The 24,899-nt window shown below is 45.6% G+C and overlaps 1 protein-coding gene across 1 annotated transcript in view; it reads left to right on the plus strand.

The window, feature by feature from the left end:
* The first annotated feature begins 3,357 nt into the window (after nucleotides 1-3,357).
* The window catches only part of FAM227A (family with sequence similarity 227 member A), a 56,135-nt gene continuing 34,593 nt past the window's right edge, over nucleotides 3,358-24,899 (plus strand). Inside the window, exons 1-9 of the mRNA XM_033118711.1 lie at nucleotides 3,358-3,561; nucleotides 5,685-5,767; nucleotides 11,472-11,541; nucleotides 12,129-12,205; nucleotides 14,428-14,574; nucleotides 16,473-16,574; nucleotides 17,122-17,226; nucleotides 19,101-19,224; nucleotides 19,996-20,103. Of these exons, the coding sequence (XP_032974602.1) occupies nucleotides 3,432-3,561; nucleotides 5,685-5,767; nucleotides 11,472-11,541; nucleotides 12,129-12,205; nucleotides 14,428-14,574; nucleotides 16,473-16,574; nucleotides 17,122-17,226; nucleotides 19,101-19,224; nucleotides 19,996-20,103 (946 nt within the window). The 5' untranslated portion in view covers nucleotides 3,358-3,431. The remainder of the gene's footprint in view (nucleotides 3,562-5,684; nucleotides 5,768-11,471; nucleotides 11,542-12,128; nucleotides 12,206-14,427; nucleotides 14,575-16,472; nucleotides 16,575-17,121; nucleotides 17,227-19,100; nucleotides 19,225-19,995; nucleotides 20,104-24,899) is intronic.

Raw genomic sequence — 24,899 nt, forward strand, 5'->3', positions numbered from 1 at the left:
CCTCGACATATTGAATACACTTCACAGAGTGACTGTCTTCTGGAGTCACTTACATGCCCCCGTGCTGTAGTCTAGGACAAAGAACTACACTCACCCTCCCCAAAAACCCATTGGTCTGCTCTCCCCAGCCTCCTGGGGCCGTCACTGTGGTAACGGCGTCTGGCGGTGACTCGCGATGGTTCCATTGTTGGGGGCCAGGGAGACGTGGTGGCTGCGCCCGGGGTTGCCTGGAGAACGCCAAGACTCACAGTAGCAAAATGGGCCTTTCCTTGTTGCCCCTCCTTCTCCCCCCACACGAAGCAAAGGGCACCCCTTCCTGGTGGATGTGGGGGCAACGGGGGTCGGATATCGCATCCAGAACTTTGCAGGGGCCCCTGAGGAAGCCGTGGCGGAACCGGCCCCGAGTTCGTCGAATTCCGCACCTGTCTTCAGGTAAGACGGACAGAAGAACGGTGACTCACCCTGCCCGCCTCCCCACGCCTGACTCTCATCGGCTTCTACAGGCGGGGGAAACGGAGGCCCAGGGGCCGCTTCAAGGTCTCACAGTGAGCGAGGGACAGAGAACTACTCGAGAATCAACTCTAGATCTTCCAGAGTCCTAACAGAGTGTATTATTGGTTCCATTTGAAAAATGAAGGAACTGAGGGTTGTTCAAGGGATATTGACGGGATGCCTAGTGGATGCACCAGGTCATCCAGGCAATGAGGGCCAGGACCCAAGGGGCTCTTGACTCGAAGTGCAATTTTCTGCCAACTACACTTCACTGCATTGGAAAGGGGAGCGTTCCATGTCCTCGAACCAAAATCTGCACAGTCTAGCTCAGCACTGTCCAATGGAAACATAATGTGGGCCGTAGGTGTCATTTAGAATTTTCTAGTAGGCATATATTTTACTGAAAAAGCCCTAAATCAGGTGATATTAATTTGAATAATATATTCTTTAACTCCAAATACCCCAAATACTATAATTTCAACATATAATCAGCATATTTAAATTTGTACTGCTTGATTTTTAACTTAACTTGGGAAGTTTAGTTTTTCGGTCACACTAACCAAATTCCACCGGCTCAGTTGTCGCCGTGGCTAGTGGCTACTGTGATGCCTAGGTCTAGCCTTTTCCTACCTTTGTACCCTTGCTCCTCTCTGCTTGAATGGTGTTTCCCCTCCTCCTTTATCTGATTAAATTTGATTATCTCATGGCTCCCCTAGGAGACATAAGTTCCATTAGGGCAGGGGTCAAATCTGGATCAAACCAGGAGAACACTGCTGGCTTGTGTTAGGCACTCAGTAAATAGTCATTGAATGACTGAAGATTACGCTGAACGAAAGTTAGCATGTTGTTTAAGTTAAAGCCTGTTAACTTTAAACAGGGACATTCAAATCTCGGCTTCCAGAATAGGGGCTCCATGAGAGCAGAACGTTTCTTAATCTTTTACTCGTCTACCCCTAGCACCTAATACGGTGCTGGATGCAGGGGAGATATTCAATGAAGTTAGTTTTCTCCCCTGTCCTTTTTTCCTCCTTAAGTACTGACAATAAAAACTTACCAGGTTTCAGAGAATACTTATCCTAAAATGGTATGATGAAAAATTCAGAGGGGAACCGAGTGTGTATTTTAAACATTTCTCTTAAGGAACATAATATTCAATTCTACCATTAGACATGAGTAGTGACGTTAAGCTAGACGCTTCCTGACAGGGTGACCCTAAGCCTGGCTATTCAGAGAACCTGCTCGAATTTGCCAATCATGCTGGGGACTGGGTAGGAGGAAAATGAGAAGCCCTGAAGTGCGTCTGCTTCCCCTGTACCCTCCTCTTTGCTTGTTTGGCTAAGGGCTTGGAGAAGGAGGGAGGAAAGAGCATTGACCTGGGTCTGGGACAGCCCTTCCTACAACCCAACTGACTTGGGACAGCCCCAAATGGATAGCCTCTTGGGACTAGAAAAAAGTATAATGAGTGAGTCTAAAATGGAATCAAATATTGAGTGAACCTAATCCCTCAGGAGTCAGTTGCCTAATGGAGAAATCTGTAGAAGCAGTTAATTCCAGTTCAGTATTGTAAATGCTGTAATGGAGAGATGAAAGCAGAATCCTGGGCTTCACGGAGGTGGGGTGGTACTAATGGTAATTCAAGAAGATTTTCCAGAAGATGTAGCATCTGGGCTGAGCGTTGAATAGCGGGAACGGCACGTGCGGAGGCATAGAGGCACAAAGCATAGCGTGGCAGGGACCAGGAAGAAGGCCAGTGGGGTGCAGGCGTCTAGGATGCAGCACTGGGGAGAAGAGGGCAGAGCAGAAGGCATGAACCGAAGGAGAGGAAAGGAGATTGTAATGAAAGGGCCCCTCTGTTCTACCTTCCACCAAGCTTTACCTTTTCTCTGTCCTTCCATTATGTATGAGCTTCTTGGGAAGCCGGTCTACGTTTTTTACTTCATTATAACCAGGCTTCTACCACCAGGCTCTGGACATGGAGGACCCACAAATGGTGGTAGTGAACTCCTGTCCTATAAGCAGGGATCCAGGAGAGCAGCCTGGCCATAGTGTTCTCAGTCCATGAGGAAGAGTAGTGATGGGCCAGTTTTCTGAGAGGGAGCAGAAAGCGTCTGGTCAATCAGGACCCTCATGCTGAGGAGATGGACCCACATCACAGAATCACAGCATCTGACGGCTGAAAGGGTCTTAGGAGCCTCATTCAAATCTCTGACTTTCCAGCTGAGGCTCAGAGAAGCAAAACGCTTTGATTTCATTTCTAATTTAGAACCTAGCTTGCTGGGTGGTCTGGAGCCTCAGCCTTTTCAGCACTCCAGTCTCCTTATTTTTAAAACTACAGTTGATCCTTGAACTGGGCAGGTCTACTTATAGGTGAATTTTTTTTTTCAATAAATACATACAGACCTTTAAATATTTTCTCTTCCTTATGATTTTCTTAATAACGTTTTATTTTCTCTAGCTTACTTTGTTGTAAGAATACAGTATATAATACACGTAACATACAAAATATGTGTTAATTCTTTGTGTGATCAATAAGGCTTCTGGTCAACAGTAGGCTACTAGTAAAGTTTTGGGGGAACAAAAGTTATACTTGGATTTTTCAACTGCGTGGGGGGTGGGCATCCCGAACCCCCGCATTGTTCAGGGGTCAACTGTACATTTTTCATTGGGACCCGAGGGTGGGCATCAGCAGGTAGAAAGAAAAAGTATATATGCCTTGAAATCCTCATTTGACAATGGGTTTCCCAGACAAAACCCTTTATTCCCCATGTTGCATGCAGCCGCTCCACCAGCCCTGCTTGCCAGAGGAGCGTGCCTGTTTTCTAAGATGGTTCTATGCTATCTGTGATTTCCAGGAGACTGGTTGAATGGAGAACAAGATCAGAGTGAGAGGGTCTTAAAAGTGGAAACTTACTGTTTGTCAGTTTACAAGAACCTGGACAATGGCTTATTTCAGGAAGATGGATGTCATCAATGTCACTGCTTTGCCAGTGGTACCAGTGGATGAGCACCCGGCTTTCTCACTCGTCGCACAGAATGCCCTGAGGAAGAATATGAAAGAGAGTCCACCCTGTATCCTTCTGTGCTGTTTATAATTGAGACCAAATACACCTGCTGCAGAGGTGTACTCTGTGCTTGAGTCTGGAACATGCATTACTTGTTAGCTTGTTCCTTATACATTCATTAAATTTTTTTTTATTACTTAACTCCTGCCTACATTCTAAAAGAATTTGAGACTGTGTAAGATTGTTTGACTTGAATTTGTTTCACTAAGATAATCAGAGAGAGCCCAAAAGGAAGAAGTATGGGAAATATTTGTTGAAAGAATGGGGAAGAAGAGAAAAAAAGCTCATTTTTTCCCCATTGTCTCCTTCTTTTCCTTTTACCTTCCAAATAATTAGTTATAGATAGCAGCTAAGAAGTCATGGTCCAGCCCTCTGCCCTCAGACAAGTGAACTTAAGACTCAGTTTAAAACAAAAAAAATTTTTTTTTCTGCTGTTGACCTCACCTCTTCTCACCTGCCAGCCCTTTTGCCTGGGCTCAGAGTTTGCCCCTTCTGGCGTCATCCAAGCTCGACCAGCATCTTACTTCTCTAGTTCTGCCTTCGTTGATCCTCATCTCACTTCCGACACTGAACTATATTCCAGGGTCCCCAAATTCCCATCTCCGGAGGACTTAGAGGTCATCCAGCAAATAACCCTCTGGGGTTACAAATAACCACAGTCTTTCCGTCTCATTTCCCTTCAAGTCATGCTGCTGCCAGTCAGACTGCACGTACCCTTCTGTGTGCCCTCTGTCCCACGCCTCCCAGAAACCCTCCTCGAGATGAGCACCCATGATCCCACCCAGGATCTGCTTCAGGGTCTCATTTTCCTGGGTCTTTTTCTTTCCTTCTTTTTTTTCTTTTTTAAATTTTTATTGGGGAATATTAGGGAACAGTGTGTTTCTCCAGGGCCCATCAGCTCCAAGTCGTTGTCCTTCAGTCTAGTTGTGGAGGGCGCAGCTCAGCTCCAAATCCAGTTGCTGTTTTCAATCTTTCGTTGCAGGGGGCGCAGCCCACCATCCCATGCGGGAATTAAACCGGCAGCCTTGCTGAGAGCTCACACTCTAACCAACTGAGCCATCCAGCCGTCCCTCCAGAAGCTCAGCTGCAGCTCGTTGTCGTCAGTCTAGTTGTGAAGGGTGCAGCTCACTGGCCCATGTGGGAATTGAACCGGCAACGCTGTTGTTCAGAGCTCACATTCTAACCAGTTGAGCCATCCGGCCTCCATCGTGGGCCTTTTTCTAATGTCCCATCTTTTTCTTAATCCACATTCATCTCACCTTAACTAATTCATTTCACTCCCTACGATTTATTATGTCTCTCCTTGCCATCTTCATTTATCCTCCAATTTGTAGGAACACTTGAGGGTAATGGAAGGAAGAGTGAACCTTGCTTTAGATGAAGGCAGTGAGGAGTGATAGGATTATGGGGCTTTCACAGAGGATATATCCTGGACCAATTGAGACTAAGACAGAAAAAATTCAGACGTAGAGACGGTAACAAGATGGGCCCTTGAACTGAGCAGAGATTTCAACAGTGATAGACAAGGTCAAGAGTCATCCCTCACCTGAAAATCTCTCTTAAAGGAATAATCCAAAATATGGAAACTGCTCTGTGTGACTGTGTGTATCACAGCATTCTTTATGATTGCAAAAAGTTATAAACAACTTAAATATTCAATAGCCAAGGAATAGTGAAGTGTATTAAGGTGCATCCTCTAAACGGATTCACATAAGGCCATTTAAACTATTGAGAAGATTATTTAGTCTTATGGAAAATGATCATAACGAGGAGAAGACAAGTCAGTAATAAAATAGGCATCCACTGAGATTATAATTATGTAAAAAAAAGTATGTATGTAAAAAAAAAAATACTGGCAGGAAATCCCCCCAAATCCTAACAGCAGTTGTTAGTGTGGTAGCGTAATGGATGGTTCTTTATATATTTTCCAAGGTGTCTAGACTATAATTTTCATTTATAAAGCAACTCATTTAAAACAAGATTAAAAAAGTGTTAAATGTTTTCCAAGAAAATAATCAAGTGGAGAGACAGCACAGAAAGGGAGTGAGCCTTCGTCCTTGCTGGGCTAGCCTCATCCTGCTTGCGTGTAATTACCATCCAGAGAGTTTCCTTAGCAGACTCACCTCCCAGCGTGCTTTATTGGCTCCATCCACCAGGTGAACCAGAAGATTACTGGGATAGATCTGCGCTCCAGTGCGTTGGACAACAGTCTGGTGAGTTACGGGTGCTGGGGCCGAGGCCAGGCTTCCAGGAAGGAAGGGCCCTGGGGGCCCCTCCATTTATGTGAAAGCACATTTGCCCAATGGAGGTCTCAAAGATATATATAGATTTTGATTAATAAGCTTTATTTTTTTTGGAGTTTGGGGCTGACAGTAAAATTGAGCAGAAAGGACAGCATTCTCACACTCCCATGTCCCCACATATGTACGACCTCCGTGTCACAGTGGTACATATGTTAGAACCGAGGACCCTGAATCGGCACATTGTCACCCAAAGCCTATTGTGTACATTACAGATGGTTCTCTTTGTGCTGTACATTCTGAGTTTGGGAAAATGTAATGACATGTATCCACCTTTGTAGTATCGTACAGAATAGTGTCACTGCCCTAAAACTCCTCCGTGCTTCTTCTATCCATCCTTCCCTCCCCCTAATCCTTGCTAACTATTGATCTTTTTATTGTCTCCATAGTTTTGCCTTTTCCAGAATGTCACAGTGTTGGAACCATACAGTATGTAGCCTTTTCAGATTGGTTGCTTTCACTTAGTCATATGCATTTAAGATCTCTCCATGTCTTTTCATGGCTTGATAGGTCATTTCTTTTTATCATTGACTAGCATTCCATTGTCTGGATGTAACAGTTTATGTATCCATTCACCCACTGAAGGACTTCTTGGTGGCTTCCAAGTTTTGGCCATTATGAATTAAGCTGCTATTAACATCCCTGTGCAGGGTTTTGTGTAGACATATGTTTTCAGCTCAGTTGGGTAAATGGCAGGGAACATGATTATTGGATCGTATGCTAAGAGTGTGTTTGGTTTGTAAGAAACTGTCAAACTGTCTTCCAAAATGGCTGTACTATTTTGCTTTCCTATGAGAGTTCCTGTTGCTCCACCTCCTCACCAGCATTTGGTGGTGTCAGTGTTCTGGATTTGGGCCATTCTAATCCGTGTAGGGTGACATCTTGTTGTTTTAATTTGCAATTTTCTAATGACATGTGATATTAAACATCTTTTCATATGCTTACTCACCATCTGCATTTCTTCTTTAGTGAGGTGTCTGTTAAGTCATTGCCCTATTTTTAATTGTTTATTTTCTTATAGTTGGGGTTTCCAAGTTCTTTATATATTCTGTGTCTTTTGCAAATATTTTCTCCCGGTCTGAGGCTTGTCTTATTCTCTTGATATTGTCTTTTGCAGAGCAGAAGTTTCGATTGATTTTATTTATTTATTTATTTATTTATTTATTTATTTATTTTTAAAGATTTTATTGGGGAAGGGGAACATGACTTTATTGGGGAACAGTGTGTACTTCCAGGATTTTTTCCAAGTCAAGTTGTTGTCCTTTCAGTCTTAGTTGTGGAGGGCGCAGCTCAGCTCCAGGTCCAGTTGCCATTATTAGTTGCAGGGGGTGCAGCCCACCATCCCTTGCGGGACTCGAGGAGTCAAACTGGCAACCTTGTGGTTGAGAGCCCATGTGGGAATCAAACCAGCAGCCTTCGGCGTTAGGAGTATGGAGCTCCAACCACCTGGGCCACTGGGCTGGCCCCTTGAATTTTAATAAAGTCCAGTTTATTGATTGTTTCTTTAATGGATCATGCCTTCGGTGTTATATCTTAAAGGTCATTACTATATCTAAACTCATCTAGGCTTTTTCCTGTTATTTTCTAGGAGTTTTATGTAGTAGTTTTTACATTTAGGTCTGTGCTCCGTTTTGAGTTAATTTTTCTGGAAGGTATAAGGTCTGTGTCTAGATTCATTTTTTTTTGCATGTGGATGTCTAGTTGTTTGAGCACCATTTGTTGAAAAGATTCTCTTTGCTCTGTTGTATTGCCTTTGTGCCTTTATCAAAGATCAGTTGACCATATTTATGTGGGTCTATAAGTATTTCTGGGCTCTCTATTCTATTCCATTGATCTATTTGTCTATTCTTTTGCCAGTACTACACTATCTTGATTGCTATAGTTTTATAGTAAGCCTTGAAGTTAAATCATGTCAGTTCTCCTTCAGTATTGTCTTTGCTTGTCTGAGTTTTTGGCTTCTCCATATACAGTTTAGAGTTAGTTTGTCAATATCCACAAAATAACTTGCTGGGATTTTGATTGGGATTGCATTGACTCTATAAACCAAGTTGGGAAGAACTGACATCTTTTTTTTTTTAATTTTTATTGGGGAATATTGGGGAACAGTGTGTTTTTCCAGGACCCATCAGCTCCAAGTCAAGTCGTTGTTTTCAATCTAGTTGTGGAGGGCACAGCTTACTGGCCCATTTGGGAATCAAACCGGCGACCTTGGTGTTATGAGCACTGCTCTCTAACCAACTGAGCCACCCATCCACCCAAGAAGTGACATCTTGACAGGGGAGGGGAAAGTGTTCTATAGCCTATGATTAGGTCTCAGTCTTTTGTTGAGCCTGTGCGCCTGGACTGTAAACTTCACTAGTGCTTCTCAGGTTTTTGTTTTTGTTTTTTATTTCTCCACTTAGGTGGGACAAGATAGCTAAATGGGGCTAGATCTGGGTTTTCCCCTTCCCCCAGGTAGGTCAGGTTCTGGTAAAACAGTTTCTTCTGAGGACAAGAAGAACAAAAAGCTATGGCTATTTCAAAATGGTTACTTTTCCTCTCCGCCTGCTGGAAGAACCAGGGGATTCTTTGAAACTCACTGTGAGAACCTGGTGAAGCTCCTGGAGGTAAAACTTAAAAGTGTGGGGGCCCCTGATGACTAGGTAGGTCCCCTGGGGTTTTTAACTCTCAGATTTGTCCACACTGAACCTCCAGCAATTTGTCAATCACAGTCCAGTTTTCTTATCCTTGTACTGGTTCCCCGGGAGGTTTCTGCTCTGGTAAATTGCGATTCTCTGTATCTACCTGTGGATCTCTCTCATTTTGGGGGAAGCAGTTGCCCTCTGACCTCACTTCTCTGACAGATCTAAGAAGAGTTGTTAACTTTTCAGTTTTTTCAGATTTTTACTTGTCAGGATGGAGTGGCAACTTCTGAGCTCCTTACGTGATGGACTGGGAACCGGAAGTCTCAAAGTTAATTTTGATTCACTCTTATAAAAAATATAAAACAAAGCAAACAAACCCTCCAGTAATTCACACACACACACACACACACACACACAGCTGGAATGTTGGGAGACAGGAGCTCTGTAGGTTAAACAAGTAGGGGGTTGGATGGCGCAGCTCCCACCAGGTGGAAGAAAATTGGCATGAACAGTCTGGAAGGGTCTGTCTAGCTATTGTGACTTTGGCAATAGCATGTATTTGATTTTTAACTGCACTTAAGGAGTCTGAGGCATAAATCTAACAATCTTCAAGATAGGGAGATTTGAAATGAAGCCACAGAGCAATGCCAACCAGCGATCATCCCCTAAGGACCTGTTCCTCGCCGGTACCGAGAATACTGCTGGGAGGCCAATTCCACACGGTCTAGACTGGACAGGCGCTTCGCAGCTCAGTGGGTCCACCTGCCTCACTCCCACACATGACGGCTGGGAGGAAGGATCATGATGATGAAGATTTACTCTTTGAGGGATCCTGTGTGCGGTGGGCACATTCACTCTCTAACCTGCAGGTTTTTCACCCACACCGGCAGTCACTCACTGCTGGTCTGTAGGCAAGGCTGGGCTTCCCGTGTGTTTTGTGTGTTGGCCCCAGTTGGCCCAAGCCGTCTTTGGACTGGGGTCTGCATTTCCTGGTGGCATCATCGGCTGGAGCAGAAGTACGGGGGCTCCTGCTATCAGCGCACGAGCTCTGAAGTTTGTCGTAGTCCCCACTGCTCCCCACTACTAGATGAACACCCGCGTCACGTGTTGGCAGGCAGTGCAGTTCTGTAGGTTGGAGGCTGTCGCTGTGGGTCCGTACTTGGCCTGACCTGTGGTCCACGGTGCCTCGTGCCTCTCCTCCTCCTCCTGCTCTTCCTCCTGCTCCTCCTCCTCCTTCTGCTCCTCCTCCTCCTCCTCCTCCTCCTCCTCCTGCTCCTCCTCCTCCTGCTCCTCCTCCTCCTACTCCTCCTCCTCCTCCTGCTCCTCCTCCTGCTCCTCCTCCTCCTCCTGCTCCTCCTCCTCCTGTTCCTCCTCCTCCTGCTCCTCCTCCTCCTCCTCCTCCTCCTTCTGCTCCTCCTCCTTCTGCTCCTGTTCCTCCTCCTCCTGCTCCTCCTCCTCCTCCTGCTCCTCCTCCTCCTGCTCCTCCTCCTATTCCTCCTCCTGCTCCTCCTCCTCCTGCTCCTCCTCCTCCTGCTCCTGCTCCTCCTCCTCCTGCTCCTCCTCCTTCTGCTCCTCCTCCTCCTGCTCCTGCTCCTCCTCCTCCTGCTCCTCGTCCTCCTCCTGCTCCTCCTCCTCCTCCTCCTGTTCCTCCTCCTATTCCTCCTCCTGCTCCTCCTCCTCCTCCTCTTGCTCCTCCTCCTCCTGCTCCTCCTCTTCCTGCTCCTCCTCTTCCTCCTCCTCCTCTCCTGTCACTTCCCCCCCCTCCCTTACTTCCTGCCAGTTCACCCCACCTAAGTCTCCTAACCCCTTCCCACCTGACATCTTGCTTTCCACCAACTTCCTCTGCCACCAGGGGCCTTGTCTCCACAGTTTTTAGCTTCACCCTCACCCCAGTGTTTCCAGTACTGACTTTTGGGTCAGTTCAGCTCTTGAGTCAATCTTTTTGTTTTAGTTTAAAAATTTTAAATAGCAAGATAATGCATGCGTATTCTAAAATACTCAAACCATCTACAAGAATGTAAGTAGTCAAAGTCACTTTTCCCCAGCCCTGTTTCCCTCTCTAGAAGAAACCATTGCTAATTGTGTGGTATACCTCCTTCCAGAACTTTTTTTATACATTTAGAAATATATAACACATCCATTTGGGGTTGTTGTTTTCTTTGTTTAATGTAATCAGGATCATACCATAAATATTGTTTTGTAACCTATTTTTGGTTTTAATTCATTAATTTTTAACAAACATACCTCTCGGAGATTTTTCAGAATCAGTACTGTTGACCGGCCTGTTCTTTTCGTGGCTGCATCATATTCTGTAGGTTGAATATGGCATAATTAATTTAACTGTTCCCTATTGGTAAATATTTCAGTGGTATTTTCATCATAGTGAGCATGTGAATATTTTTGTACATGTGTCCTGGGGCTCATTTGCAAGTATTTCTTATCCTAGAAGTGAAATTCAAAATTGTGGTAAATACAGTGAAATTGCGTTTCACAGAGATTCAGCCATTCTTTACTGATGTAGGAAAGAGACCATTAACTTCAGTCTCCTCTACCCTACCACTGAGCAGAGCTTGGACTTGAATTGTAAATAAAAGCAAAAGACACGTACACACTATCTGGACTGATTCCATGTCGGTAAAAGCAGCACGTATCTGTGTATGTGTGCATTTATAGGTGGGAAAGTGTTTAGCTGCAGAGACACAGGCTCTGCGGTAAGACTGTCAGAGTTCCAGTTCCTGCTCTACCATTTTCTCACACTGTGACATTAGGGAAATTATTTAATCGTTGTGAGTCTCATAAAATAGTGATACCATTAATAAGGAGTCACCCTTATAGGGTTGTTGAAATGATTAGATGAGTTAAAACTCACGAAAATCCAACTTTGCTCCAGGCCTATTACACACCAACAGGAGAAACGGCCTGGCCCCTGACCCCCACCCTCCGCCAAGGTTTGCATCAATCCCTAATGCCCCATTTCTTTTTGGTTTTTGAAGGGAACTGAGACATTTGAGTTGGAGAAGACGGCTTTTAAAGAGAAAAGTCACGGAGGCTCGGGAGACAGAGGCAAACATCCTTTCTCAATGCCTGGATGGTGGCTTTGTGGGGTTTGGTTTTTTAGTGTCTAAAATGCATTGGGTAGGAGTCCAGAGTTTCAGATGAGGATATTTTTTATCTTCTTCTTAAAGAAGACTTCTTGACATTGAGCAAGGAAGGAGGGAAGGACAGTACCCCTTAGAGACTGCCTGCTACGTGCCACATTGCACCAGATTCTCTATACGTTTTCCTCTGTGAAAGCTTCCTAATGACCTACCTGTGAGGTCGGTGCGATTGAATATGTTTTATAGATGAGGAACAGGCTTGGGGGAAGGGGGTAACTTGCCAAAAGTCACACAGCTTGTCTGTGGCAGTTTCTAGACTCATCCCAGCCTTGTTTCAAAGTCCATGTTTTGTCTCCTCCTGGCTGCTTCTCCAGCTCAAGTAGCAGGGGACTCTTAATAAGTCAGCAACACAGGTGAGATCTAGTGAGACTGATAACGTGCGTGTCATCAGGCAGCTCAGGCTGAATGAAAATCCCAGTTACAATTATTACCCAGCAGTGGACAGACCCGAGATGCCTCACATCCTATTTCTCTTCTTCCACTCTTCTGCAGGCAAAAGTCAAAGAACGTCAAAGTACACTTGCAGCGGCTCAGAATCCAGGAATGTCAAATCTTTCTTTATTAAAAGGGTAAGCGATCTTTTCCTGGGTCTGTTTCTGGCTGCTTTCTGCTGGGCATGAAATCAGTTTTATTCCTGGGGGGACAGGGGATACTTGGCACCTGGATAGTGGTTGTGCAGGAAAATTGCAGGATTCCCTTTTTAGAGGATCTCAAAATGTTTTAATAATGCTAGGATTTCTCATAACACTCTGGAAAGGGCAGAATGAGAAATGTTCCAGAGGTCATCTGTCTGTTTATTTTTAGAACTTAGAAGGTATTTCCCCTTAGAAACAACCAGTTCAGATTCAGCTCACACAGAGTCACTGTGCCACACTGCTCACGGGCCATTTCCACAGCTAGTTGGGTTGGTCATTGCAGATGCCCCGGAAGTAGGACTAGTTAGACGACCTGCAGCTACATGCAGCTTGTTGGTGGCCGAGCCCCACTTCCTGCTCAGATCCTCGGACCCACGGCCAGGCTTTCTCCACTGCCTCTCCAGAAGCCACCCCAGTTAAAATTCTCCTAAGCTTGCTCTTTAAACTACCCAGATCCTATGTCTCCAAACCCTTCGATGCTGGAGAATGTATTGTTATCCTTTTTTCACCTTTTAGCCTAGGAAATTCTCCCAAAAGCCCGATGGGTGAAAGTCCGCATTAAAACTGTCAAGTGACCCATGATGGTGGCCAAGCAGATTTAAATGTCCTACCGAAGGTGGCACAGCTAGTAATAGTGGAGCTGACCTCGGACCCCAGATTGTCTGACTCAGAATCTGTGCGGTTTATCACCGAGTTCTTCCATTGTCAATGCCATAGCCCAGTTAGAGAGTAATTTCGTCTCTCAAAATGTTTCTAGTAGGTGCCTTTGGGTGATGGCGATTGGTTTCCTCTTTTCACTTTTCTGTATTTTTACATATTTTGTAGTCATATTTTATTTTTATTCTAAACATCCATTTAATGTCTATATTAAGAGCCGTAAAGATAGTCACATTCTTTGATCTAATAGTGCCATTTTAGGAAAGGCATACCAAATAAATAACCCAACGAGGTGGGAAACTACCGTGTTTCCCCGAAAATAAGACCGAGTCTTATACTGTGTTTCCCCCAAAATAAGACCGGGTCTCGGGCCGGCCCGGTGGCTCAGGTGGTTAGAGCTCCATGCTCCTAACTCCGAAGGCTGCCAGTTCGATTCCCACATGGGTCAGTGGGCTCTCAACCACAAGGTTGCCGGTTCAATTCCTCGAGTCCCGCAAGGGATGGTGGGCTCCGCCCCCTGCAACTAAGATTGAACACGGCACCTTGAGCTGAGCTGCCGCTGAGCTCCTGGATGGCTCAGTTGGTTGGAGCGCATCCTCTCAACCACAAGGTTGCCGGTTCTACTCCCGCAAGGGATGGTGGGCTGTGCCCGCTGCAACTAGCAACGGCAACTGGACCTGGAGCTGAGCTGCGCCCTCCACAACTAAGACTGAAAGGACAACAACTTGACTTGGAAAAAAAAGAAAAAGTCCTAGAAATACATACTGTTCCCCAATAAAGTCCTGTTCCCCTTCCCTAAAAAAAAAAAAAAAAAAAAAAGACTGGGTCTCATATTAATTTTTGCTCCTAAAGACGCATTAGGGCGTATTTTCAGGGGATGTGTTATTTTTTCATGTACAACAATCTACGTTTATTCAAACACAGTCATGTGATCTTCTTCTGGAACAGCGTCATAATGTACTAAATGCATCTGTCTGGCTGACGATCTTAATTGGGGCTTATTTTCAGGGTAGGTCTTATTTTCGGGGAAACACGGTATATGCTCCAAGTTATTATTAACTTTATTATTAATATAGTGACAGTAATATTACTCAAAAGTAACAGCGAGTAGTTGATTAAATTATTGCACATCTTCTTAACAGGATATATTATTTTAAATGATAAATTTGAAGACAGTGTAGCAGTGTGAAAATCTAAAATTAAGTGGCTAGAGCAGAATATTAAAGTGTGTGTGTGTGTGTGTGTGTGTATTGTAAAATGATTGAAGTTATATCTACCTGTTTGTATACCTGTACTCAAAGCCTGAATGGGAAAATAGAAATAATGTCAATAGGTGTTTGCTTAATAGGGGTGCTGGGATCATAAATGCACCCTCATTTTTTCCAACATTCTGTAAGGTTGTTATATTGTCTTCATGCTAAAAAGGGGAAGATATCCTATTGTCTTACCCTGTCAAAATGATGGACTCCATTTTCATCTTCTTCTTTTTTTTGCTTCAGAAAATAGCAGATAAAAATCTGCTGGCAGAGCTGTACCAGTACCCGCAGTTTAACAGCTCTAGGCCAAACGATCTTCCCAATGGGGTGGACTTCTGTGATATGGTTGGCAATGTGGTTCGGTCTGAAAGAAACCCCGTCACTGGCAAGGTAAGGAAAGACCAGGCAGCTCACCTCTGTGATGCCCCACTGTGGACACAGCTGTTCCTAGTGTTACAACCACCCACGTGGCAGTCGCAGCTGTCCCAGTTTTACATCCCAGGAAACTGAGAGTCTGGACAATTGAGTGAGTTTGTAAGTGACCGAGCTGAGCTTAGACCCCAAGCCCACGTTCCCTCCAAAACCTAGAGTCTTTCTACCAGAACGCTGGTCTCCAGACTGTTTTGATCATGTGTCCTATTAGCAAAACAATGAGTACCCGCCCTCACGACATGTTCCCTTATCAGTGCTGTACATGTTCTCTTGTCAGTCACTGCACTGTATGTTGATGGACTTAGTTTCTCTTTTTCTTAATAAAACATTAGTTAGAATATTTTCTTCCCATGCCCCATGGTGCCCCTTGGGGTGAGTTACCCACTTGGAGAGCAGTGCACATTGGGTTCCTTAGGAAGGAAGGCAGGGCATATTCTAAGGCCCAGAAGAACCTGTGTGCATATGTGAGACAACGGTGGCCACTCAGGACATGGGGATAGTTGTGAGGAGGTGTGGGGAGGGGACGAAGCAGCCCTACAGCTGTGCCCCATAACCCTACATGATTTCACAACAACTGCAGTGTTCCCAAAGCAGCTCTGGTCATTGTCCCCTCAGCTCCTAACTGGTCACCCTGCCATTCCTGGGACCCTGCTTCTCAGTCTCTTCGACCTGTACTTTTCACTGTTGCTTGTTTCACCCACAGTCCCCCTACTATCTCTGTTTCTCTCTCTCTGCCCCTCTTTCCCTCTCCCCCTCTTTCCCACCCCTCTTTCCTTCCCTCCCTCCTCTCTTCACAATTTCTCCCTGCTGCCTTCGCTCTGCCTAGGTCTCTAGTTCCATCTGTTTCGTTCCCCGGTGTCTTGCATTCAGACTTCCTAAGAGTGATGATGTGTTTGGAGCAGTCGCTGCCCAGTGTGCCATTGGCATTTGCTGACATTCCAGTGCCAGGCTCCAGCATGCCCTGCGGTCTATGAGTAGGCAGCTGCTTTTCACCGGGTGCTGGTCTCTGGGCCAGGCAGTGGTCAGCCTGGGCTGGGGTACCTGATCCCCTGCCTTCCTTAGTGGAGACACAGAGAGCAGCATCACATTATCTCCAGGACAATATGAACAGATGTTCACCACATCGCCATTTACGATAGCAAGGAACTGGGAGGCAGTGCATCTCCGTGGTTAAGGAGCTCTCTGGGCTCTGGTTTCTTCTGCTGCAAAATAGGGATAACAACCATCTCTTCCTTGAAGAATTATTGTAAAATTAAATACGATGTGTGTATACAAGCGCTTAGCACAGTGCTTAGTAAGTCATACTCGTAAGTTCTCAAAAAATGGTAGGTTTTTTTAATTATCAGTGCTATCAGAAACAGTTTAATGATTAATAATAGAATTGTACTGCGGTGATTTTATACACACACACACACACACACACACACACACACACATACATACATGGTGGCTCTGCCACTTGCTGGCTCTATTACTTTGGGCAAGTGACTTCAGTCCTTGGTTTCCTCTTCTGTGAAATGGAGATAATAATGCATGCCTCATATGATTCTTACAAGAGTTAAAAGAGAACATGTAAAAACGCCTGGCAAGGCACATAGTCAGCACTCACTAAAAGGTTAGGTGTTTTTTTTGTGTGTGTGTTTGTTTTTAAAGTTGACTCCAAAGTATGTTAACTCCAGAGGTGACTGGTGGAAAGATGGTGTGATTAATAACAAGAAGCAGGCGTGGGACATGGAAGGAGGAAAGGAAGGTTCTGAGTGGAGATGGTATATGAATCTGTCTGTGGCGCCAGGTGCATTTTTTTAAAAAGAATAATAACAGCAACAATAATAATGTGAATTTTGTTTCTTTTCAAGTCTTTCTGTTCGGATAAAGAATTAGAGAAGTTTCTCTCTTCTCCTTCTCTAGCAGCCATATGGCTGGATAGCTTCTGGTGGATCTTTCATGAAAGGTACCAGGTAAATGCAAATCTGATTGCTTCTCTCCTTGCTTAAGTTATTTTTCTATGGCACAAATCGTCACCTCTTTAACATGGGCTATAAGCCACTCTGATTCCCTGGACCGCCCTGCAGCCTCCTTCGTCACCCCATCTTTCCACTCCCTACCCCCCACAAGCCTTGCCCTATACCCGCTTGCTGGCTGTTTTACTTTGGGCAAGTGACTTCAGCTCTCTGGTCCTCTCTCTTAGCCGTTTCCCAATGTCTTGCAGCTCCCCTGAGCTGTAGGAACTGGTCCATGTCACATGTCTGGTTAAGGGCAGGGCCGAGAGTGAAGTCAGGACCTCCCGGTCCGCAGTTAGGGTGCTTTCTTCAACACTCCCCCTCTATGTTCATGTTTTATAAATCCTAGGAAACAAATTTCTGTATTACTTCCTAAATAATATGAGGTTAAATATCTTGAGAATAAGATTTCTAAAAATGAAAGAAATACGTAGTTAAGAATCTCAGCTCTTGGCTGTTTCAGCAGGGACTGTGGTAATCCCTTCTCCATTTTTATTCCTGGCAGCCAAACAGGGAGATCCAGAATAAGTTGTTCGACCGGATATCCCTACACTACGCTTTTCTTTTGTTTCGTGAATCCAGGTCCCACTATGAAGAGGCTATTTTAAAGGTGAGCATTAACCACTGTTTAGGAAAAATCTCACATGAGATAGCTACTCACTTCTAAGCCAATGGGATGCCCTTAACTTTCTTTCCATAAGGGAGTGATTAGTAAGTTGTGATACATCCACACCGACTTATAATGCAGCAGTTAGGAAAAATGAGGTAGGTCTATATATACTGATTGGGAAAATGTAAAGCTATATTTTAAGAGAAACACAAAGCAATGTATACAACTCTATGTTTAAAAAATATACATGTATATGTACATATGTATGTGTGCCTATGAATAGAAAAAAGTCTGAAAAAATATTTACCAAACACTTAGTCAATGGTTATGTTATATTCTGGGAAATAAGGTTATAAGAGACTTCCTTTTCTATTTTATATATTCCTGTAGTATTTAAATAAGCCTATAATTTTAAAATTAAAAGTATGAATACACATATATACTTTTTATGAGTGTATGTATATAGGTACCAGAAGGATTGCTAGAAGAAAATATAAGTGAATATTTACATGGTCTGGGAGTGGGGAATGATTTTTAAAATATGGCCCCAAGGAAATAACTGTAAAGGAAAAGACTGATCAATTTAATTATATAAATTTTTAAAAAATTACTACAAAGTCAAAAGGCAAATGAGAAACTATGCAGAATACCAGTACTATCTATGTATATGTCATACAACATGAAGAACTCTTATAAATCAATAAGAAAAAATGAAACACCCCATAGACCAATGGACAAAGCACACATAAAGTAGAAATTCACCAGGGAAGAAATACTAATAAGAAAAAGTTCATCCTTAACAATAATAAAAAATATGAATTAAAACAATAATAATTTGATGTCCCTTCTTACCTGTCAGAGAGCATAGATTAAAAAGTATAATTCCCAGTGTTGTTGAGGGTATAGGGAAATGGCACTCTGACAGTGTGAGTGGAAAGTAAATTGATACAATTATGCTGAAAGGCGCATATGTGACCGCTTAACAAGTCACTTAGGCTTTCTGTGCCTCAGTTTCATCATCCATAAAATGGGGATAATAATGCCTCTCTCATTGAGTTGTCCTAAGGCTTAAAGGAGATGATGTTTGTAAGGCATCTGACATACTGCCCGGCACAGGATAGCTCCCAATACATTACTGTAATTAGTAGTATAATACTATCTTCTGGAAGACATAATCTAATATACAGGAAAAGCTGCTTTTATTCACGCATGCATTCATCTATTCAACAATTTTGACTGCTTACTACTATGTGCCAGACAATGACATAGTTTAATAAATAAAAATAATTATTCAGCACAATTTTTAATGCAGTCTTGGCAACAAGACAATATCCACCAATAGGGGGTGGTTAAGTAAATTTCGATATGCCCACTCAGTACAATATTATGAAAACTTGGGGGAAGTGCTTACGTTATCATTTAAATACATAAAGCCAGATATAAATGTATAATTTGTGCTCAACCATAGTTAAGAAACAATGATACCACCTGTGCACAGACAAAACCCAGTAAGTAGTACTTACTAATATTATCTCCGGGAGATAGCAAGATGGGTCTGTCAAATGCATCTTGTCACCTTCGGGACTACTATTTGGCCAGGTTGCAGAAGGGGCCACACCACAGACCACGTATGGACAAAGTTGCTGGGGGAGGGCTTGCTGGCCTAGCGTAGCATGATGCTTGAGGAGCTGTCCCCAGGTAGGTTAAGGAGTCCACCAAGCTGTGGGGCAGCTGCAGAGGGAAATTGCTCCCCTAATAAACCAGAAGGCAGTATGGTGTCAGAGAATTTTATCACAGGTCCTTTCTGACGTCAGGGGCTCTTTTCCGGGGGTAGAAATGTCCGGAAGGTTGCCTGAGTTCTGCTTGTCCCCCAGAGATTGCCGTCACTTCTGAGTAAAGCCCTGTACACAAGCTTCTGTTGCTGCTTCCCACAGTCGTGGTTCGACACACACGAAGTCAAGTCTGACCTCTGTAACACGATGAGCCTGTGGATTGCAGGTACGAGGCGCTTCTCTGTCCCGGGGCAAGCAATTCTGGAAACGCCTTTTCCACCTGAGCCTGGGTGTGTGATTGTTTGCCATCACACCCCTTCACTGAGGCAGTCGTCCTTTGCTCTTCTCGATATTAAAGAAAGTAAAGCGGTTAGAGCCCCAACGAGCACCAATTTTCCTGCTTCCTCAAAACAGTTCTCAGACATGCCTTGTCCCCTCTTCGTACCCAGCGGCACCTGCAGGGAGCAGGATTGAGCACAGCCCCGTAAACATCACCATCAAATATGTAGCGTGAACTCATTTCTGGTACTTAGCTAAGTGTGATACTATGTTGAACAAAATTTACTAAGTACCTATTTATTATGTGCCAGGTCCAATACTAAGCCCTGGAGGTGCAAAGGTAAATGAAACGTCCCCTCAGCAAGCTTCTAGTCCAGTAAAAGCAGAGGAGACAGACAGGAACACAATGCCAGTGCCTTTGCATCTGCACAGCGCGTCCCAGGCTCACCCCTCGTGGTGTCATCTGGTCCTCACACCCACACTGTCACACGGGCAGGGTGGGCATACCGTCTCCATTGTCCAGATGAAGAAACTGAAGCCTCCTAGAGAGGAAGTGACAGTCAGGACCGCAAGGCCGGTGTGGGGTGGAGACCGTGCTCCCTGGAATCCCTGCCTCCCGAGGACCATCCGGGGGCCTCTCAGAGGCCTCTGTTTTCCATTTGTCGTCTCCTGTTCTCCTTTGCAGAAGTTTTCATTATCACTCTTGACTCCCTCTTAGGTATATACCCTTGCCCACAGAATTATAACAGTTGGGACTACTCGGAACTGGATCCAGAGGGATTCTGGAGACAAGAATTAATGTTGCAGAGAAGAAAACTGATAAAGGGTAAGGTACCGCTTATGGACTTCTGCGCCCTTTGCCCCGGCCACACCCAGACATCATCTAGTTGGGGCAGGGAAAGGCCAGGTTCTCGCTCACGTACCCCCAAACTAGCCACCAAAATGACTGAAATGTTAATACTTCCGAACCATGGTTGGAGTCCGGGGTGGGATGTTCCATTCTAGTCGTAGATGCCAGTTGCTGAGGGTCTGCTATGTGCCAGGCACCGTGCTAAGCTCTTTATTCTTTTTATTTAATCCTCACAACACGCAGCTGAAGGGTCCACTGCCGCCGCCTCAGATGAGGCAACCTGCCCAAAGCCAACTTTCTTACTGCGCTCAGCAGACAGTCGAGGACGGTGTGCCAGGCACTGGGCTAAATACACAGTAGGCACGTGGCCCCGCCGTGCAGTCTAATGGGCAGCTCAGGCAATACAGTTCCACTGCTGCGGGTCAGGCCCTGGGACAGGGCACGCACAGCGCGGGGAGGGGCCCCAGCTCAGCCCTGAGAGGGTCAGGAAGTGGCATGTAAGCTGCAGTTGGAAGGGTGTGTGTTTTAGGCTGGGCAGGGGAGGACTACTGTTTTAGGCAGAGGGACCAGTGTGTGAGAAGACCCAGAGGCTGAGCGGCACAGAGGTATTTCTCATGGCAGCAGTGGGAGGACTGGGCTGGAGGACCAGCCTGTGGGCCGCCGGGATTTAGACTCAAGACTGTGAAATTAGAGAACACACTGGTGTTCAGCTGGGGAATGTCTGCCCCTTTTCATGGGGTACCCCAGGGATGCAGCAAAGCTCTGTCTTTCACGGGGGCAGACAGCATCTGTCAAATCAAACCCTTTAGTAACATCCAGGACCCTTTGGGGAGGAAGGAGAGAGGAATGAGGAGACTGGTTTTTCTCTTAAATGTGGTGAAAACAATTCACATTGTCAGAGTATGACCCTGAGCACCTAGCTGTAGTTGGATTAGCAATACAAATAATGCTAATCACACTGACTTGTTCTCTGCACCAGCCACTGCTCGACTTGCATTGTTTTGTTTCATCCTCCCCAACCTTAGGAGAGATCCTATTGTTTCCATCGTACAGCAGGAATTGAGGTTCAGGTGCCCGAGGTTTCCCAGCACAGTTGGGGAGCCAGGATGTTGCCCAGACAGGCTCACCAGCCTGGTGCTTTTGTCAGTCTTTGGCCTCTCTGTCCAGTGAAACCGTTCTCCTCCCCTTAGTCTAACGTCCTCAGGGAAAGGAAGGGCACCCAGCAGAAAGGAGGGACCCCTTACGAGGCAGTGCTGTCTCAGGAGATGAGCTTCCTGTGCCTGGAGGGGCCCTGGCAGAGCTGCTAGCACGTTGCCTGAAAGGTTGTGGGTCGGGTGGGAGCTTGGGTGAGGTGCCCCCTGAGACTCTCTTTCTGAAAGCTGGGAATCTGCAGTTGTGGGGCAGCGTAAGCCAGGGTGGGGAAACTGTGCCCAAGACCTCTCTCAGGCGTAGTAGTTCCCTTGGAGCACTCCCAAGCCTCACGGCTGTGATTTATTACAGTGAAAGCACACAAAGGGAAAAGGTGCATCGGGCAAAGTCCAGGAAAACCAGGCACAAGCTCCCCTGAGTCCTCTCTCAGGGAGTCACACAGGTCGTGCTTAGTCCTCCAGCAAGGAGGAAGTGTTGCCTACGTGTGAAGTGTTGCCTACCAGGCAAGCTGGTTAGAGACTCAGTGCACAGGGTTTCTATTGGGGTCTGATCACATAGGTGCCCCCTGCCTGGCATATTCCAAATTCCAGATTCCCACAAGGAACTCAGGTGTTGTGTGGAAACCATATTGTTTATACAAATGGTTGAGGCACAATGAGCCACTACCCTGCTGAAACCCACATTCCCAGGTACCAGCCGAGGGCCAGCCTTATAAGCAGGACTCTTCAAGGACAGCCATCAGGACTGCTATGTTAACACTTTCCTGCACAGTTGTGAAGATGGATATGAGGCCATCAGGCCATAAGGAAGCCAGACATGCCCTTCAGCTCAGTAGGTCAGGCCAGGAGGACGCTGGAGCTGGGGTGGGTTCCAGATTCAAAGCAGCTCTAAGCACCTAGCAGCCAGCATTTGCAGATATTCCGCTTAGAACTAGGAAGTCAAGAGGAGGATTGGGTCTGGGGAGAAAGGCCACAAGTTTGATCTTAGACGCGATAAATTGGAGGAAACGATGGACCATCCAAGTGGAAATGACCAAGGCGCCACTGGAGATGCACTTAGGAGAGAAGTCAGGGCTGGGCTCTCAGTTGGGGGTTTATGAAAGTAGACATGCTCGCTGACATTATCTCTAGATGGAAATATCAAAGGAGAGAGAAGAGAAGGGGGTTGGGGCCAGAGCCTTGGTGACCTACATGCTGGAGGTGGAAGAAAGGATCCAGAGAGGCAGGAGGAGCCCAGAGACACTGGGGCCCTGGAGGCCAGAGGGGGCTGTACTGAGGGATGGTCAGTGACGCCAGTGGCTGCAGACAGGACCACAGAGCGAGGCCTAGGAAGGAGCCATGGAATCGTGTGGTTAGGTTGCGGTGATCTTTTCTGTATATCAGCTTTATTGAAATGTAATTCGCATAACATACAATTTACCCTTTGGAAGTGTATAATTCGGTGGATTTTAGTATATTCACAAAGTTGTACAGCCATCACCACTATCTCATTCCAAAAACATTCTCATCACCCCCAAAAGAAACCCTATCGCTGAACTTTGAGAGAGCTGTTTCCATCAGGTGGTGGAAGGTAGGACCCAGATTTCAGGGAAAGTGATGCAGAAATGACAACAGAGTGTGTGGCTCATTCTGAAAGCCTCAGCCTGACAGAGCAAGCTGTGCTGGAGGAGTTAGCAAGGTTGGAGGTAGGAGAGCCACCCTTGTTTAACCAGACAGCATCCTTCTGAGGTACCAGCAGAAAAGAGCAGAGAGAATGGGTGGGGAGGAGCGCCAGGTGGTTCTGGTTGGTTTCCTGGATGAGGAGGCAGGAGGCTCCATTGTGGTGCCCGTGCTGTGTGGCAAAGACTTGCTGCTCAAAGTGTGGTCCAGGGACCAGCAGCATCAGCAGCATCTCTCTAGATGGACTACATCAGACTCTGCAGGTTTCCAAGGTGCTCCAGGGAGCCATACGCACATTCCCATTTGAGAAGCCCGGGTCCAGGGCACAGGGAAGAGAATACCCGACAGCCTTAGAGGAGCGTACGGGTGCGGTGATTGGCTGGGAAGCAGAATAGCCACCCCTTTCTCACAGCGAGGCGCTGCTGTGTGCTGCCTTCCTACACTTTCACAGTTACTGGCCCATTTAATAGGTTTGCATTCCCAGTGGTCATCGTGGACACACGGGGATTGCAAAGTGAAGAAAATCTGACCTGTAAGTTGTCTTCAAACTTAATGACATTTCAATGAATACTAAATGCAACACCTTATGAGGTTGCTAGATTGGTACTTTTTTAAAGCGTTTTATCCAACATTTTTTCATTTCAGTTTTTCTGGGTTCTGAGTTTTTTGGTTTTACTTTAGAAGTCCTCTTTCTTACCCTGTGTGGATCGAGTGCTTGTCCTGCCCACTGGGCTCTGCATACATTATTTCCTTTAATTGCTCATCAGCCCTGTGAGGTAGTTAATGGTCACACCTTTTAACAGGATCAGAGAGGTTAGGTAACTTGCCCAAGGTCACTCATAAGTGGTCCTCTTGCTGCTGCTGTTGCCTCCAGGGACGGGGCTGTCTCAAGGCTCCTGATCTGTAGTGTTGTCCCCAGGACAAGAAGGAACCAAAGAACAACTTCTCTTCCTCACTTCTGCCATATGCCAGTAGCCCCCAAATCTCCTTACCCTGGCCTCTGGGAACTCACACTGGTCTATGCAATTGCCCTTTTGGCCTCCCGGGGAGGATCTCAACTTAGAAAGGGGTGGGGACAGTGCCGATTGCCAGCCCCCGGCATCAGTTCTCTCCTTGCTCACTGCAGTGGCCTCTTCTGGGCTCCTTCCCTTTATTCTTAGCCCCAGCCTGGTCTCCACACAGCGACTAGAGTGACCTTGTACAGATACACGTCAGATGAGGTTGTTCCCTGCTTAAAACATTCAATAGTTTCTCCAGTACACTTCGAATGAAATCCAGACTACTTAGCCTGACTTGATTGCCCTGCAAAATCCGGCCACCACCTTTCTCTCCAGCCTCCTTGCATCCATTCCCTCCCTTGGCACCAGGCATCCGCCCACTGGCCGTCCTTCTGCCTCTTGGGCACCTCAAGCCTACTTCCAGGGGGCCTTTGCACTAGCTGTCATCTTTGCCTGAAACGCGCTTTCCTCAGAGTCCCGAGGGAATCGCTGGCTCCTTGTTTTTCATTTTCCACGTTCAGATTCCAGTTTCATTGCCTGACTCCCCAGACACCATCATCACATTACCTGTTATAATTGTATAGTGCTGATCACAGTCTGCTTTTCTTCCTGTGAGAGTTATGGATTGTTCAGCATCTGTCTCCCTCTATTAGAATGTAAACTCCACGAGAACAGGACCTCTTTTTCTTTATTACTTTTCTATCTCTAGCTCCTAGAATAGACCTAGCACAAAGAAGGCACTCAACAAATATCTCCTGACTTCACGAATGAGCTCACCTATGTAAACTCTTGCACTTAGCATATAACAGTGCTCTATAAATGTCAGTCACCCAAAAATATAGACAAAGCAGGCACTGCGGAGGGATAGCTGTCACTCAGAGGCCAAGAGCAAAATATTATTTAATGTTTTTGCACTGCCTGTCACAACTGTGTAAAACAAATGCATTTTCATTGCACTAAAATACAT

The sequence above is a fragment of the Rhinolophus ferrumequinum genome, chromosome 10 (genome assembly GCF_004115265.2).
Source record: "Rhinolophus ferrumequinum isolate MPI-CBG mRhiFer1 chromosome 10, mRhiFer1_v1.p, whole genome shotgun sequence".
In the NCBI taxonomy this organism is placed as follows: domain Eukaryota; kingdom Metazoa; phylum Chordata; class Mammalia; order Chiroptera; family Rhinolophidae; genus Rhinolophus; species Rhinolophus ferrumequinum.